General features: G+C 36.6%; 1 protein-coding gene across 2 annotated transcripts in view; it reads left to right on the top strand.

Moving 5' to 3' along the window:
• Positions 1 to 10,988, top strand: part of VWA3A (von Willebrand factor A domain containing 3A) — a 29,205-nt gene extending 18,217 nt beyond the window's left edge. The window contains exons 21-31 of one of the 2 annotated variants that reach the window (XM_061473298.1): positions 757 to 847; positions 1,285 to 1,382; positions 1,534 to 1,686; positions 2,269 to 2,383; positions 2,946 to 3,090; positions 3,576 to 3,720; positions 4,720 to 4,871; positions 5,721 to 5,847; positions 6,467 to 6,564; positions 8,679 to 8,741; positions 9,926 to 10,988. In XM_061473298.1, coding sequence (XP_061329282.1) covers positions 757 to 847; positions 1,285 to 1,382; positions 1,534 to 1,686; positions 2,269 to 2,383; positions 2,946 to 3,090; positions 3,576 to 3,720; positions 4,720 to 4,871; positions 5,721 to 5,847; positions 6,467 to 6,564; positions 8,679 to 8,730 — 1,176 coding nt within the window. In that variant the 3' untranslated portion in view covers positions 8,731 to 8,741; positions 9,926 to 10,988. The remainder of the gene's footprint in view (positions 1 to 756; positions 848 to 1,284; positions 1,383 to 1,533; positions 1,687 to 2,268; positions 2,384 to 2,945; positions 3,091 to 3,575; positions 3,721 to 4,719; positions 4,872 to 5,720; positions 5,848 to 6,466; positions 6,565 to 8,678; positions 8,742 to 9,925) is intronic. The other variant, XM_061473299.1, reaches the window with a different exon arrangement.
• Positions 10,989 to 16,751: the final 5,763 nt, after the last annotated feature.

The raw sequence follows: 16,751 nt of genomic DNA on the forward strand, positions 1-16,751 counted from the left end.
GCTATTTTATCAAGATCAGTATATGCTCAACACTTCTTCACAAATGCAGGAAAAAAGTAATCACTCACAGATGTGACAATGTAGCATTTTTTTACAGGGATTAAACTTGTAGGAAACTGATACAGGTTTGTCTGTAGACGTTTGGGGATATTTCTAGTTTGTTATGTTTTATAGTATGTTATGTTGGGAGCTGGACTAGATGACATTTGATGGTCCCTTCCAACCCAAACATTTCTATGAATCTGTTACATATAGTATGTTATTTTACATTAGATGTCAGTTACTTGAAGTCTCTATCACAGCAAAAGTCTGAGCCTAAAATAGGGTTAAACAAGTATTCATATTGTTTAACAGACTGCTTATCCCCTAGAGGGTTAACCCTAGAAATTTCTATACCTAAAGTAAAAACAAGCGATGTCAGAGCTAAATTTCAAATATTCAGTAGAACTCTGTAGAAACTATATAACACTGCCATTACCATACTAGACTGCTCCTTCAAGTTGCAAAAATGGTCCAGACTCATCTGCCTGGAGATGTTAGTCTTTACTTTTAAGGCAGGAGATGAAATTGGCAAGAGCAATTAGAGTTACTTAACCTAGCAAGAAACAGGTCATCATGGCAAGTGCTGACTTGTCAGAAGAGCCAAGCAGGAATCAGAACAATGAAGGGTAGTTGTAGTTCTGAGTAATGACATTTTGACTGAAACACGTTTTAATTGCCTTTTCTAAAAATTATTATTACTATATGTGCTTATAGTATATTAAAGACAACCATGATGCAGAGAGAAATGCTTCCAGAAGAGTACAGGCATGGTGTCCTACTAGTGCCAAAGCAGAAATTCCACCAGGTCTGTATAGATTAGGGGCTTTTTGTCTTCGATTTGTTTTGTGGTTTGCTTAAAACACAGTATTAAATTAGGGATTTAATTGAAGTTTTTAGAAACACTTGCAATTGTAATGCTGGGGATGTGTTGGGGAATTTTGGTTTGTTTTTGTAAAGTCCTTTGAGATCTTGTGGTCAAAGCTGCTCTAAAGAAAAATAAGGATGCAGATGATTATGGAGTATTTTTTTGCAGGTGACTTTAAAAATCAGGTTTTTTTTTTAAGTACTTTGATATATAGAAATTTTGCATTTGTTTTCAAATGCAGAACTGTGTATGAAATGCTTGTCTGTGGGGCTGGGGTTGGTTGATTGTTTTGTTTTAATCCACAGTCACATCTGAATCAAAGGCCTGTGATTTAAACCTCAAGCTCTCAATACTGCTTTCTTCATTTTCTTAACTAGGTCCAGTATACCAAAAGTATCCAAAGGTAATGTGCATAGGAAAGTCTGTTCCCTCTGTTACATTGCCAAACAAAGAGGAAATCTGTTCAAGCAGAGAGGTACTTTGCCCCTTACTAATGAAATGCCATTTGAGAATTATCCATATGAATTAATGTGAACACGTTAATTGTGATTCCTTACAATGTATTGTTACTTAATCTGTTTTACTATTTACTAGCAACCAGTTGCTTCATCTGTTTGTCTTACCAGTGGCTATCCAAGTACAGTATTAAAAAGCTTAAACTGGAATTGCCCCAACTGCTGTTTGGTCCCGGCTGTACTCACCGTCAGAAAATTGTGGCATCGCTGCACAAGAAAGTGTCAGCAAAATACTGCACAGTCTTCCCTAGTGTGGAAATTGATGTAAGCATTTGCAGACTTCATCTGCCTACATCATTGAAAGGTTTTGTGTTTAAGACAATGCATGTTGATCAGCATTTGTGGCTTGCTAGTGTGATATTCCCTTCACTCTTCCCTGGTTGTCTGTCTGAATCATGTTTCTGTTAGAAAGCTAGAGAAGGTTTCTTGTGGTGAATAAAAGATCATTTAGTATGTTTGAAGTGGAAAATGCATGGAATCTGGAGAATGCATCTCCTCTTTTCATACAGTGTGGAAAACAATTTTAAAATTTTAAGTAAAGCTTTTAAAAATTATATGTGAGTAAAAACTGGAAAAATGTTGCATTGTTAGGGTTTGTGCACCACCTGGGGAGAAGCACAGAAAATTAAGTCCAGGATACTATTGCTCTGTTATACCTACAAAAATGTCAGAGATAATGCAGCTGGCTCACCTCTCTAGTCAAATTTTGTTGTTCAGCTCAACTGGCTGAGATGAGAACAAGGCTTTCCTCATTTGGGTAAACCCACATAGCAACAGAGTCACAGAAATTTTTTTACGCTCTTTCATAGAAGTGAAGACAAACCCCCCAAATCTTGATTTTTCCAGGGAGTTGTGAAACATCTGCAGTTTCAACCTAAAGAACTGGAAATCTACACTGAACAACTGGAGAAAGTGTTGCGGCGATATATAGAAAGAATACAGTGGCTTCTGTCAGGTACTAGTGTGCATCTTGTGTATAAAGCACAGTTGAAACATACATAAAATATTCTTGTCTACTGCTTATCATACAATAAATCTGAATATAAATCTGGACCTCAAATATAAATAAAAATAATTGGTTTTGCATTTCATTGACTTTTTAAAATGTATTTTTATGAATACAAGAACACAAGAGAATTCATTGTCTGTGTAGCTGAAACATCAAGCTTGCTGTGAAATACTTAGGGCTATGATATAAACTTCTCCTTTTTGTATGTTGTGTTCAGAAATTTAAGGTTCCTGGTGTCAAAAGCTTTGTATCCATGGAATATATACAATAACATCAACAAACAAAATTAGCTTTAAAGTTTCTTTTGCTAAGAATGTGCTCTGCTGGTGAAAAGTATTTTGATCCCTCTCTTGCTTGTTGAACTACCTAGCTGCACACAGATTAGAATTTATTTTGTAGAAATATGCCTAGAATAACCCCTACAAACTAAAGATTTTACAGTATGCTCAATAAAATAATATGTTCAATAAAATAAGCCTATGTAATGACAATTAGTTTTAATGTTCTGGCCCAGGAAGCCGAAGATTGTTTGGTACCATTTTAGAAGCAAATGTCTGTATTTTGATTGATACATCTGGTTCCATGGACCCATATTTGCCACATATCATGAAAGAACTTACCTCCCTTATCTGGGAACAGCTGAGAAAAAATAAAGTCAGGTACGATGAACTGCTGATAAAGACTGAAATCTGCACTACTTATTATGTCATAAGATTACTTAATAACAAATAATACAGTACTGAAAAAATACAAGTAACTAAGATATGTTGGTACATAATACACATGTGACATGAACTGCTCTTTCTGTTCTTTTTAACCAACTTTCAGTTCTGAGCTCTTTAAGATTTGAGCCTCATTTGCCTGATGCTGTTCATCCTTTGGGCTCAGAATACCCATAGATATTCTGTTCATGCAGAATGAGATATGCTTTCTGACTCTCCTAAAGCTGAAGACTTTAATCCAGTATTAGGCTCTTGGGTTTTGTGGGGAAGAGAAGTTGGTTGGGTTTTGTGTTTGATTTTGTTTTGTTTTTTTCCTAGTGGGTTTGCAAATTTGTTTGGTTTATTTATTTCAAAACTGGCTTATCTGAAGTGACTGATAATATTGATTAGGGTTTAATGTTGTGGGCCATCTTTCTCCTTAGGTTTAACTTGCTGAGATTTGCCGAAAATACAGAGACTTGGAAGGAGTGTCTTGTAGAGGCAACTGACGAAACATGTCACAGTGCTGTGCAGTGGGTGTCCACATTCCACGCTGATGGTAATACATGCACCCTTATGGCTTTACAGGTTAGTAAATTGTATACTACATTCTGGCGAAGACGCTGTGTCTTAGTGATATAACACTTTCATCTGACTGGTCATGGTTTAGGAAAGTTATTTGGTCAAAACATACAGCATTTTTACATGCAAAACATTAATGGATCTAGAATCAAGCCACTGTTTCTGTCCTCAAGGCTAGTAGATACTAGAATTCATTACTCATACTGAGTTTAAGAAAAATTTGAAATAACAGTAGTTGCATTAGTATTTGTTTTCAAATACTAGAGAGAGAAAATAGCTCAAAGTGATGCTAATGCACAGCTGTGGCAGTGAGATACTTGCTATGAGCCAAATGGGGATTTTAAAGAAGTGGTGTTTGCTGGAATTTCATGAGCATTGAGTACACAATCTTTGAACTTCAGTAACAGGTGAATAAACTTTTCTCTTTTAGAAATTTAGTAGTAGTAATAATTTAAAACAGAGACTGAAATAACTTCGAATTTCATGAGATTTAAAATGTTAATAAAAAAAAATGTTGCCTTAAATGCATGGTTCTTCTTTCAGACACCCTTGGAGTAAATTTTATGGAATTCATCATGAATCAAATCAAGTAGAACTGTAAGGCATGTCTGTATTAAAAAAATGTTCACAGAGTCAATTACTGTAGCAGTTTTCAGTAATACAAAAAGGCCAATTCCCAGTGACCCTGATTTGCAGACATTGAGCATCTTTAATTCTTACAAAATGTTACGCTAAAGCCTTCTGTTAGCAGTTCTCCAAAACCCGTTAATTTGCTTATTTCAAGTTTTTGGTGATGTTTTTCTTAGGAATATATTGCATTATGCTACAGATTATCTACTTGGTTATTTTTAAAATTTATATCCTTATTTTTCCATATGAAGTGAAAAGCCAACATTCATTTGATTAACGAGTGGTAAATATGAAACAATACTAAATCATTGGAATAGTGTTTTCATTCTTAACTTTTCATATAAATGTACTAATTATTTATTTTCTACTTTTCAGAAGGGTCTCAGTTTCCAAGGTATAGAGGCACTGTACGTATTGACTGATGGAAAACCAGACACCAGTTACAGTCTGATTTTGACAGAAGTTGAAAGATTGAGAAAGAAACAAGATATTAAAATTCACACTATTTCTTTTCACTGTGCAGACAGGTATATGATACTTTGCAAGAACAATAAAAACTTTAGAATTAGTTTATTGTCAAGCTGCTGGACAACATGCTCAGTTCACTGAACGGTATGGTTGTCATTTTTCAAGCCATTAAAGGGGGATGTAGTAGAGTGCTCGATACATAGAATTATTGGATCTAAGTTGAAAAAATCAACTTAAAAGTATTGTAATTATGAATATTTTGGGTTTCTTTATTTGCATATCATTTGATTAACTGGTCAGTAGCCAGTAACTATCTGTTCAGGTTATCTGCTAGTGAGGGAGAAACATGTCACTTCTGATGAAAAGTTGTTCTTTTGCTGTTTCTTTCCAAAGAAATCTGCTAGTTAATTGTGGATATTTTAGTGTCCCGTTTTAGGATGGAATCAGTCCTTGCAGCTTACTTGAAATTAATGGCTGTATGACTATTTTTGACTTTGCAGTGCTAGTGCTTGGGAGACAGGACTCTAAAATAATGATGTATAAATGGCAGTACAAGTGTGTGACTCTTAGCAGAGTCTCCTGGCTTTCAGTTTTCTCCCCATATGTAAAATATGAACTGCCCTTCACCTGCCAGCCTGGCTTCTGGATTTCTTGATTTACTTTAAATTTTGGTTCCATTGCTACACTGAACGTTGTGTCCAAAAATAGCCTGTTACGACAGCTAAGCAGTGTGTATTCCACATTAACAACTGTTAATGAGAAATGATGCAGTGGTTTATAGTCATGTCCTCCAAACCATTTGTTTTGGTGTAATATTTTTTTGAGGAATTCTTAGAAAGTCTTCTTCTATTGCTGTTGCTTTCAAAGAAATAATTTTCCTTAGTAACTTAGTACTTTGTTGTTAACAGAGGAGCTAATGAATTTCTGAAGAAGCTTGCTTCCCAAACAGGAGGGCGCTACCACTGCAGTTTTGGAGATGTGGATGGACAATTAGCAGCACACAGAATGTTGGCAGAGGGGTTTGATGATGAAGATGTATGTTAAATGGATTGGTTTTGTTGGGTTTGGTTTTGCTTCATTTCAGCTTAGTTCTTTACTAATAGTCACACTTCATTTGAAAAGGAAAAATCATGAGAAAAATAAATAGAAGATTCATAAGATACTTCACATTGAAACTGAAAGGAGACTTTTGAATATCTGGCTTTGCCTCTCTGCTAGCTGCCTTGGCCAGGTGATGAAACCCATGAAAGAATTACACAATGCAGCATAGTTTTTGAAAGAGAAGCAAAAAAACCCAATAATAATCTTGCATTTGGACACTGTGGATTTTAAGTTAACTTTAGCTTTTACTGTGCCTTCTTAGCCTTGCTATCTTGTATTTCATTTATGTAATTGTAAAATCCTTACACTGTTTGTAGCACTTCAGTTCTGCAGCAGGAAACCTCGGGGATTGCCAGAGCAGAAGAATATGTTAGTGAACAGAACCATGTTCAATCCAAAGTTGCTCTACTCTCCCCTTTTAAGACCAAGACTTTCTCTGCAAGTAGATAGGAGGAGGGAGATTGACAGTTTAGGCTCAGGTAATTAAGTTGGTAGAAATTGAAAATAATAAATAGGTGCAAAATAAAGAAGAATATTTTAATTCTGTTTTCAGGATCCAGTTTTCCCGTACTTTGAAGGAGATGATTTAAAGAAGCTTACTCAAGAAGTAGCAAAAGCTAGAGGTTTCTTAAAGCAGGCAAAATCTTTGAGGTATTAAGAATTTTTCAGTAATTGCTTTTGTATTTCATGAACGGAAGACAACAATATATGACTTTGTGTCTGATATTTAAAAAGGAGTCACTGTTTCTTTCCTTGTGCTGTCAATTTTAGTGGGTTTTTTGAGGCTTAGAAATGATATGCAAGGAAGAGGGACTTAGTTTTAAGGTTTTACACGATTAGCTACCATCATAGTAGAGGATCTGAGCAGATTCTAACGTATTAAAGTTCAGGGCTGTTGTTTTCTCAGTTATTCCTCCATTTCTTGCGTCAAAGCGAAATTACATTAAGCTGTTCCTCTCCTTCCTTAGTTCTCTCATTTGCCAGATCAATATGTTTCTCTTTGCATGGATTATTAAAAGAGAAAATTGTCTCTTGTGATGTAATGTTCTTTTTAGAAGAACATCTTTAGAACATCTTTTACCTCTTCCTTTTTTTTATGACTTCTTACTTAGAAATACAAATTGCTTTCATTTTCCAAAATCTTTTTGGGCTCATCCTGATTTATCTAACTGCATCATCGTCTATTCTCTGTCTGCTAGAGCTATATTCTCTGCATGGAATAGTGTGAGATCTTTCTTCTGTTGTCAGACAATCCCTTCTCAAACCATTTACTTTTCAAGTTACCATCAGTCTCCCTTTCTTTTTGCCCCTAAAGACCTGTACATTTTCTACTAGCCTTTTTCCTGGGAAGATTCCCTAAATCTTCCACTTCACTTCTCTTATATTTCCTGAAGCATCTGACAAATTAATTTTTCTCAGAAAGATCTCATCTCTCAATCTCAGACTTTTTCTGCTTTCTAAATAATTTGACTCTCCTTTTCCTTTCTCTGTTAAGTCTCAAGCCTACCGGAATAATTTGTTCTGTTACAGAATCATAGAATAGTTAGGGTTGGAAAGGACCTTAAGATCACCTAGTTCCAACCCCCCTGCCATGGGCAGGGACACCTCACACTAGACCATGTCACTCAAGGCCCTGTCCAGCCTGGCCCTGAACATTGCTGTGGATGGAGCATTTACCACTTCTTTGGGCAGCTTGTTCTAGTGCCTCACCACCCTCACAGGAAAGAACTTCTTCCTTATAACTAGTCTGAACTTCCCCTGTTTAAGTTTAAACCCATTACCCCTTGTCCTATCACAGCAGTCTGTGATGAAGAGTCCCTCTCTGGCATCCTTGTTGGCCCCCTTCAGATCCTGGAAAGCTGCTATGAGGTCTCCATGCAGCCTTGTCTTCTCCAGGCTGAACAGCCCCAACTTTCTCAGCCTGTCTTCATACGGGAGGTGCTCCAGTCCCCCGATCATCCTCGTGGCCCTTGCCTGGACTTGCTCCAAGAGTTCCATATCCTTCTTATGTTGAGGACACGAGAGCTGCACACAGCACTCCAAGTGGGGTCTCATGATAACAGAAGGGGAGTGTCACCTCCTTTGACCTGCTGGTTATGCTTCATTTGATCCAGCCAAGGATACAGTTGACTTTCTGGGCTGTGAGTGCACAATGTGTCTTCCCCTTTCCTTCTTTACTGTAATTTTTAGCTCCCTTCTTTCTGCATAGAATAAGAACATGGTGCCAACACTCCTTAGGTTTGTCTCCCTTTCTTTTCTTTTCCTCATCTTCTCTTCAGCATCCTCCCTCAACATGAGGTTTCCTTTTCCGTTAGCCATCGTATAACAGGTAACAGTAAAATGTGATGCCAGACAGAGGTATGCGAGTGGACTCTAATGTGCTAGTTTCCTGGAAGCAGCATAGCCCTGCTGGCACTGCATGCCATCTGTATCTCAGCAGTCTGAATTAGCTCGGATTGCACACCATTCCATGCTGCTTCTGGTATAATTCAGAGTTAGTTCTGATACCTGCCTAGAACTGGAGTAAAGGACAGTTAAATTGTGTCATCCTACCATTCATTGTTACACTTCCAAAATGCTAATCCAAAACCAGAAAGTACCATTTCAATAGTAATAGCAGGCAAAAAAGCTTTAAAATGCAATATATCTCCTTAATGAAAAGATTTTCTGTCACACAAGTACATGGCTAAACAAAGATACGAAGGCACTATATGTCTCTGTGAAAAGCTGTGTAATTCTTTAGATTTTGTTTTTCTTTCAAACAGGTTATTACTTCAAAAATGGTATATAAACCAAAAGGACAATTCTGGCTTTTAAAAAATGCTCAGGTAAATACCACAAATAGGTGATAGTTTATGTATTTCAGTAGAAGGATAATATCTCATAACCCTAATGTAAAATATATTAATTTCCAGCAGTGACTTTCTGCAAAGTTGAAAACATTTGTAATGATTTTAGCTCTTAGCTGAGCTAGCCCACAGTGTAGCTTTGTACACAAAGAACAGTTCAAAGGAACTATGTCGTAAAAGTAGGAAGGGAAATGTGTATTTGTAGTTATTAATGGTTTAGCTCTTTCAAAGAGCAAACAGCTAAGCACATGAGAGGGTTAGGACCAGATGTAATGGCTGTAATAACTATTGTTACATGGGATGCATGATTTATCAGTTAAATGAACAAGGCTGATTGAAAAAGCCCCCACAAATAGTAAAGACAGTCTCAGCAAACACAGAACTATTGTTACAAAGTTGTGGGAGAAGCAGCTGGACAAACTAAACCTCTGGCAGAGCCAACCTGCTTTAAAAATTACAGGAAAAGAGATACTGCTGGATGGAAGTACTTTTCTCAGCATTAAGCAAGACGGAAGCATTTGTCACAGAGCTGTTTGGGAGGAAAAGGTAGACATGCAGACAACTACAGAGAGTTACTCTAGAGAACTTAGGCCTGCCAAGATACTCATCAAAGAACTGGGTAAGGCAGAGATGTAGTGAGACTGGTTTTTAAATTCTTATTTCTATAGCTGAGGTTTGTATTTTGGTTTATAATCATTGCCCAGTCATTCAAAGAGAAGGGAAAAAATACTTAGACCCACTGGTTAAGAATGCTTGCTTTCTTCCTGGAGAATGGAATCTGGAGCCTGGTCAGGTATGTGCAGAATTCAGCACATAAAGGCTGATCACTAAAGAGAGGTGCTTGGAGAGGATACAGATATATAATCACCCTGTAGCAGCAAGAAAGTTGTTACAGGCATATAGAGACAGAGGCTACTTTTCCATGGCCATCTCTGTCTTTCAACCTTCCAAGGTAAACTATTGCTTGTAGAGTGTATAGAAAGACATACTTGTAGAATGATTAAATTAAATATTTCCTTACATGTAAGTAAGGAAAACTGAAAGTTAATCAAGTTAATTTATACTAGTTTTCCATTACCATTTTGCTAAGGGTAATGGTGAGCCTATGCAGTTTATGTATTTTGAATTGTATTTTTAAAACTATTCATGTGCTTGACTTGTAGGATTAAATTTTAGATGAAGAAAAGATGGAAGAAGTTTGGAGTGGTACCACTAGCCTGCTTCCTTTCAGAGTGTGCTTAAAGCTTACAGCTTCAAGGAGAAAGAGGGAAGATGTATTCTTTGTTGTCTCAGCTTCTGGAAGAAGTTACAGATAAGTGCTGCTGACTTTGTAGGACTCAAAGTAAATCAAGCCCTGAACACTAAAGGCTTATGTTTAAACATATGTAAGAGGATATTTTTCAATATAACTAATGCAAATTTTAAAAGTGTATGTGTATTTTTAATGTAATTAGTAGTTATGCAGGGTCACAGCTTTTGTTTCTCTTCTATTCTGCTGCATCATACTAATAATTGCTTCAATCAGTGGTATGGCCAAGATAACTTTTTTGGCAGTTGGTTTGAGACTCCTTTGCTGGTGCTCATTATCCCTAACAGATGGGACAGGTGGCTGTGATACTAGAAAGAGAATTCTTTGTGCCAGTTTTGTGTCAGAAGTCTAAGAAATAACCTTAGTGCAGAAAAAAGGCTTGGATTGAACGTTTTTGCCAAAGAAGTTTGCTTATACTTATTTCACCACATTGTTTCTTGTGTTGGCAGTAGAGAAAGCTTTAGAGTTGGTAGCTGAGAAATCATCAGACATACAAATAAGCAATGTCTTGTTGCTGATAAAGCCTGGTTATATTTGGTTGTATAACCAGACACTGGCAGTCTTCTAAGCAATTTTGTTAGGTTCTTATATGTTTCCTGTCCTAAAAAGATTAAAAATGTTTGCTAGTACCATATAAGAAAATGAAGTTTAACCTAACTACAGTGATAAAGCATATATTTTTCTAGTTGATTTATAAATATGAAATGCACTTTGCTTTTTTACTGAGAAACTCTGCAATGACAGCTCATTGCTATTTTGTAGATGTTTACTGTTGTCTTTTAGAGGGTTAAGAGTTCATCTCATTTGTTTAATGTATGTAATATTTAATAAAAATGGATTCAGACTGCAAAATTCAGACACTTGATCTGAATTTGTTTAGGAGCCATTTGCATGTCTGAGTGCCAGCTGATGGGAATGAATGGGATGTACCTTCATATGGATGATATCTTTTATGTCCCTCCATCTGTTTTGCCTCCCTAAGGAATTAAAAATTTTCTACCATAAAAGGCTCTTTTTAGTGTTGTATGTTCAGCAGCTGACTCCTGCATTCCATGTTAGTACCAGCCTACTGTGGACTACTGCGTTTAAAATGGTGTTTTGTGCTATTCAGCACCACGTCTTGTGGCATATATGTTAGCATATATGTTGGTACATGTGTAACTATTGAGATGCTTTGATATGAAAATGTTAATTGTAAATAGGATCATTACATTTTCATTTGGGGTATGTAAATATTAAATGATGAAATATACTTGTGCAGGTATGTTAAATTACATCAGAGACTTCCTGTGAAATAAGATAATGCACATGTCAGATTTTGCAAATGTGGATAAGCATCAGAATCTGTCTGTGTTGTTTAGACTGCATTCTGACAAACTTCTCATTTACAGCCTTTTGTTTTTCCCTGTGTAATATTTGGTGTTCAGAGATTTTACTCATTCAAAACACAGTGTCTCTGTAGACTGATCGTCAGTGCATCTATCCTAAATTCATGGCAACCTACACTAATGCTCACCCCATTACTCAGCTGTTCTGGTGTAGACTGGTCATTTGTTTCTGTGGGTAGAGCATAGCAAGTTTCTCTGGTTCCCTTCAGCATGCTCCCAGATTTGCAGAAGGTGTTAGGAATTCAGGAATCTTCTTTTTGCTGGTGGTGTGAGCTCAAGGGGGTTTTAAGTTCAAGAAAAATGCAACTGAAAAGCAAGGAACAAATGTTGATGTTAGAATCTGTGTAACCACAGAAGCTATGAAATAGTTGGATGTTACAGTATTTAGCCATTACATCCCGTCCTTAATTTCTTTGCAAGTGTTTCCAGGCTGTGCAGCCTGTCTCTGTGCTTCTGAAGCCTTTGTCTTGCTTGACAGGCTGCTGAGTCCTGCTATCTATTCAGAGCAGCTCCTTCCTTTAAAATATAGTTTCTGTCTCCTAGAAACTCCCATCCTACCTGCTCCCATCAGTTTTAAGGAGATGGTTCAGTTCTGATGGCCTGACTAGTTGAGTGCTCTGTTTATGACTTTTCAATGTTGGTCTGTCAGGTATATGTCATTTGCTTCCTGGAATGCATTCACTGTATTCATGACATAATAAAAGAGGAGTTTTACAATTAACAAAGATACATATTTTTTCTGGCAGGTTGTTTGTAAGTCGTGTCATTGCTATGACTCACTGAATATGTTGATTTGCATGCAATGAATTAAACAGCCAAACCAGTTGCCCTTGAAGTATGTGTTCTGCCACCTATCAGGAGAGTGCTGTTTTTGCAGCAAGAATGGGTAACTGTGAATAGTTTTCAGTTAGAATCATAAATTCTGCCCAGAATTTGGTAGGTAGATTAGGCTGACCTTGTAAGCCACAGTTTATATGCTTTCAATGATTTGGGCTGCCTTTGTCATTGTGACCTCAGTTTATCTGGTACCAAAACTCTTCCTTAACAGAGAAATAACTAGCAAACGACAAATCTGTCTTAGAAGCTTTTTTCTTTTTCCTACTTTGAAAGTTCTGAAGCTTATGTTAAAAATTTCTGGCTTAATAACAGTAGAGATGAATGGATATTTGTAAATTAAACTTGGTAGAAACTATCACAAGTTTTTAAATGGTATCTGTTTGGCATAGTGCAAAACAGATCCTAGTCTTCCATCCATCCTAAGTCGTCTCCCATGCTTTTTTAACTCCTCCAATGTTTTTTTAGGTGTGAAAACAAGCCATGTAGTAGTCATGATGATTTGTACTTCTCTCTTCCTGTGCAATAACTGTTAGAAAACCTTTAAATTAAAATGAAACCTATTAGGATTGGTCTTCAATAATCTTTTTAAAGCCCATGTATATATATAGCTCCTGTGGCTTCCTTGTTTCCTCTGCGATTCCTGTATGTAAGAAGCCAAGCTGTCATCCCTGCTCATTATATAGAAACATGCTGTTATTCAATACAAGTTAATGCAGTATTTTTGTTTATGATGCATTTGTTTTCCTTCCCTTCAAATATTGCATAAACTGTCTCCTTCTCTAGCCAGACCTGAGAGAGAGCTGATAAAGGGCATATTCATTGTTGCTATGAGAATTTGCTTTGTTTCTTCCTGTGATTCCACCCTGACGTGGCAATGCAGTCTCACAGTTATCATTTCATTTGACCTGTAAATCAGTCTGTGCAGCATGCGAAGCAACTAGGAATGCAGAGTAAATGAGAACAACATAACTGGAAAAGCATTTTAGATGACACATTCCAAGGCTGTGCTTTGAAGTGTTTGTGTGTGCTTTATTCCTCCCATGAGGGAATGGTGAAATATGCAGAATCCTTACACAAATAAATACACAAAGACATAGGAAAAAGGAAGGAATAGATTGAGGATGTTTATGTATGTTAACGAAGAACTGAGGGATTTAAGGAGAAAAGCAAAAACACATCTAAAGTGCTAGATACTTTTGGTTTTAGAAACACTGTATCTGGTAGTATTAAAAAGAAAAAGCCATTAACAGATGACTGGATTTAAGAAAAACAGAAAAAGCAAAATATCTTCTCTACTAAATGTACTTTTGGAACTTTGTTAGTATTATATTAAACAGAAATGTGTAATTAAATTGTTATACAGAGAAGAACTCTTTACAAGAGGTACTGAAATGCATGGTGATGAATGCTTAGTATCTTTCTGTAATGAAAAAATGAGAGGGAGCTTACTGCCCAAAGGATCTTAACTTAGTCCTAGCATACAGTTGTTGTTTTGCTGTATTAAGCATCGAAAATATGCCTTTTGTCCAATAACAGGAATAAGGATCTGCATCTTCTTTTCCCTTCTGGCATACACTTACAGTGTGACATGGGTAAGTTGTTTTGCCTCTGTATCTTACTTTTCTAATTTAGCAAAGAATATGAAGAACATTGTGTTATGTAAAGTATTTAATGTTGCATTTGAGCAATGCATACTTGGGGTATGTAAATTAAATCTGTTGTTGCATTAATATTGTGTTGGGGAAATTTTTTAAGGACAACTTCATTCCTTAGAAATATTTGATATGGGCCAATATTTAGCATTTGATTGTATGAAAAGTAAATATTCTTAAGTGTCCTTTTCCAAATTCAGATCCCATGATTTCTCTTTTTGAAGCAAAAATTCTAAGCACAGTGAGATATGTTGTTTAGAAGAGAGTTCCATTATTTTCCATTAACATTGCAAGGCCTTCTGATTTAAATGCTTTTTAACATTTTCTGTCATTTCTTACTTAAAATGTGAATATCTCACTATTGTGACTTCAGTTCTCTCAGCTCTCTGGTTTAGACTCAGTCCTTGTTAGGAGGATGATTGTTTTTGTAGTCACAAAGAGCTAAATACTTTTAGTCAAAAGTACTTACACCCTACAACAGATATGTTCAGACTTCTTTGGGGTTGCAGAGAGCATCAGCTCTCTGGTATGCTATCCAAACGAGTCTTACCACTATGAGTTCATACGATTGCATCAGTACATATGATTGGGCATCTGGATGTGAACAAGTGCATAAGGAGATCTACAAACACATGATGAGCTTAAACAACTCTACTAATTTACAGCTTAGATATAGAATTTTTAATAAGACAGATGCTATTTTTATGCTACACTTATTTCAGCAAAATCCTATCTTTGAGATAGCTTTAAAAGAGAGCTTAGTCTCTTAAGCTTTTCTGCTGTTCTTATGCCCTTGGGCACTGTAGAACTGCCTGTGACTCATGCCAAACATCCGGCTGTCATTTTAACTCGGACCTCTGGCTAGCTTTTCATGCTTTGGTTAAGGCTTCTTTCTGAATAGTGTCTTCCACAGAATTAAAACCCCTCATCGAGGTTTGCATTACCTCACAGCTGGAATATTGCTCCTGTTCTGTGACCTGAAATGCACACCTATGAAGTTAATGGGACATGCTGAATGAAAGGGCCAAAGACCCAGTCTCCACACATGTGTCTTCTTGGTCATGGTCTGGACCTCCTCACTGTGGTCCAGTACCCAGCACTGGTGCCCATAGAATTAGCATAGGAATGAGTCTTTTCCTTTGTATGCCGGAGAACAGGTAGTGTCTTCTCTTTTTTATGCCAGGTTCTTCTTACTCAATTCAGATTTATCAGTGCATCTATCAGCTTGTGATTTCAAACTAACTCATGTAAGCTTACTAGGTTCCTCTGTGAAACAGTGCAATGACATTTCAACATGGCTTTACAGTCTGGATGTAAGTAACATTTTGATAAGCTGACATAACATTTCAGAAATGTGGGCCTTCTCCATGAAATAAAGAAGTAAACTCGCTGACACCTTCCTGTTGTATTTTATGCAGTCATCTCCTAGAAGCACTGCATATTTTGTTTATTTTGGTGTACCTACATGAGCTGAGTGATTTTAGAAGAAAAAGTAGAAAAGGGCTGTATAGAGTGATTCAAGACCAAAAGCAAGTTTAAATCCTGATTTAACAGCTTTTCTTGCAACTTCAGCTTCTGTTTCTTTCAAATGGACTTGGCAGGATGCAGTGAATGACATAAGGCTACCTCTCTTCTTCATTAAAGATAGGAGAATAAGTGTAACAGGAGAGGTACAAAATACCAGTTCTGAAAGCTCTTCTGAGGTGTTTCCTCTTGGCTAAGGTGGAACCTAAAGCCAACTTAAAATGCTCTTTGCTGATTTTCACTGAGCAGTGAGGTATCGATATGCTATGAATAAGCTGCCAACAGCTTTGACTTGTGCAGGACTTCTGTCGTAGTCCAGAGACAGAACAGCTACTTTCTTTCTCCGATTCAATAGTAAAAGCTATCAGTGCTGTGGACAGCTCGTAACAGAGAATTTGGTATTCTTGGGGTTTTATTCAGCTGGGTTTTCACTTACCTGGCAATCTGAGAATTAACTTGACAGGTTCAAAGATTCTAGTCCTAATGCAGACTACAGGAACTTAAATATATAATATGTTATGCTAATATATATTTGCCTAAGTGTCAGCTTGAGTTCTTGTCAGCACATGAACATTAAATTACATTTAAATGTCAAAGTCACCTGTGAACTTGAGATATTTCTAACGTGAACACTTAAAATTGTAGTCACTTAGATTTGGGAGTGTTTCTTTAGCATCTTAACTACTGCTTTGAGACCTAATTTTAGACACACCCACTTTATAAAGTTGGCTTTGATTTCTCATTGTTTAGTTTGCAAAAGGATATGTGTTTTAAACATTTTAGGATTACAGAACTTCTATAATTATTAATCATTTAATTAATTATTAATTTTAAATGCATTATTTAATAGTACATCACCTTTTCCTGTTCTGTTGTGCACCAGTTAGTTTGCTGCATGCACTTCATCAGTCTTGGAAGCCAGAGAACAGCTCTTGTACCTACAGTTAAGTCTCTTTGCAAATACATAATTGGGTTGGGGATGAAGATAGAAAACTCAGGGTGAAAGTGTTAAGTACCACTGCCGAACAAGATTTTATGTTTCTTCTCTTTATTCAAATTTAGATTGAAAACTGCAGGTAAAAGGAGACTGTGCTCTTAGATGAGATGTATCTCACCAAAGATTCACACAACTGTGAGAGAGGTTTACTTTTAAGCATTAGTGTTAAGAATTTCTTTCCTGTTTTCTTTAGTTAAGAACCCTTTTCTCTGTGCTTTGTAAAAACAGTGTGAGATGTTTCTGTAATCTAGTACAACATATCTACAGAATGATGGCACCAAT

The sequence above is a fragment of the Pezoporus flaviventris genome, unplaced genomic scaffold (assembly GCF_033815535.1).
Source record: "Pezoporus flaviventris isolate CSIRO_AGI_PZ_B2104156 unplaced genomic scaffold, CSIRO_AGI_Pfla_v1 ptg000078l, whole genome shotgun sequence".
NCBI classification, from domain to species: domain Eukaryota; kingdom Metazoa; phylum Chordata; class Aves; order Psittaciformes; family Psittacidae; genus Pezoporus; species Pezoporus flaviventris.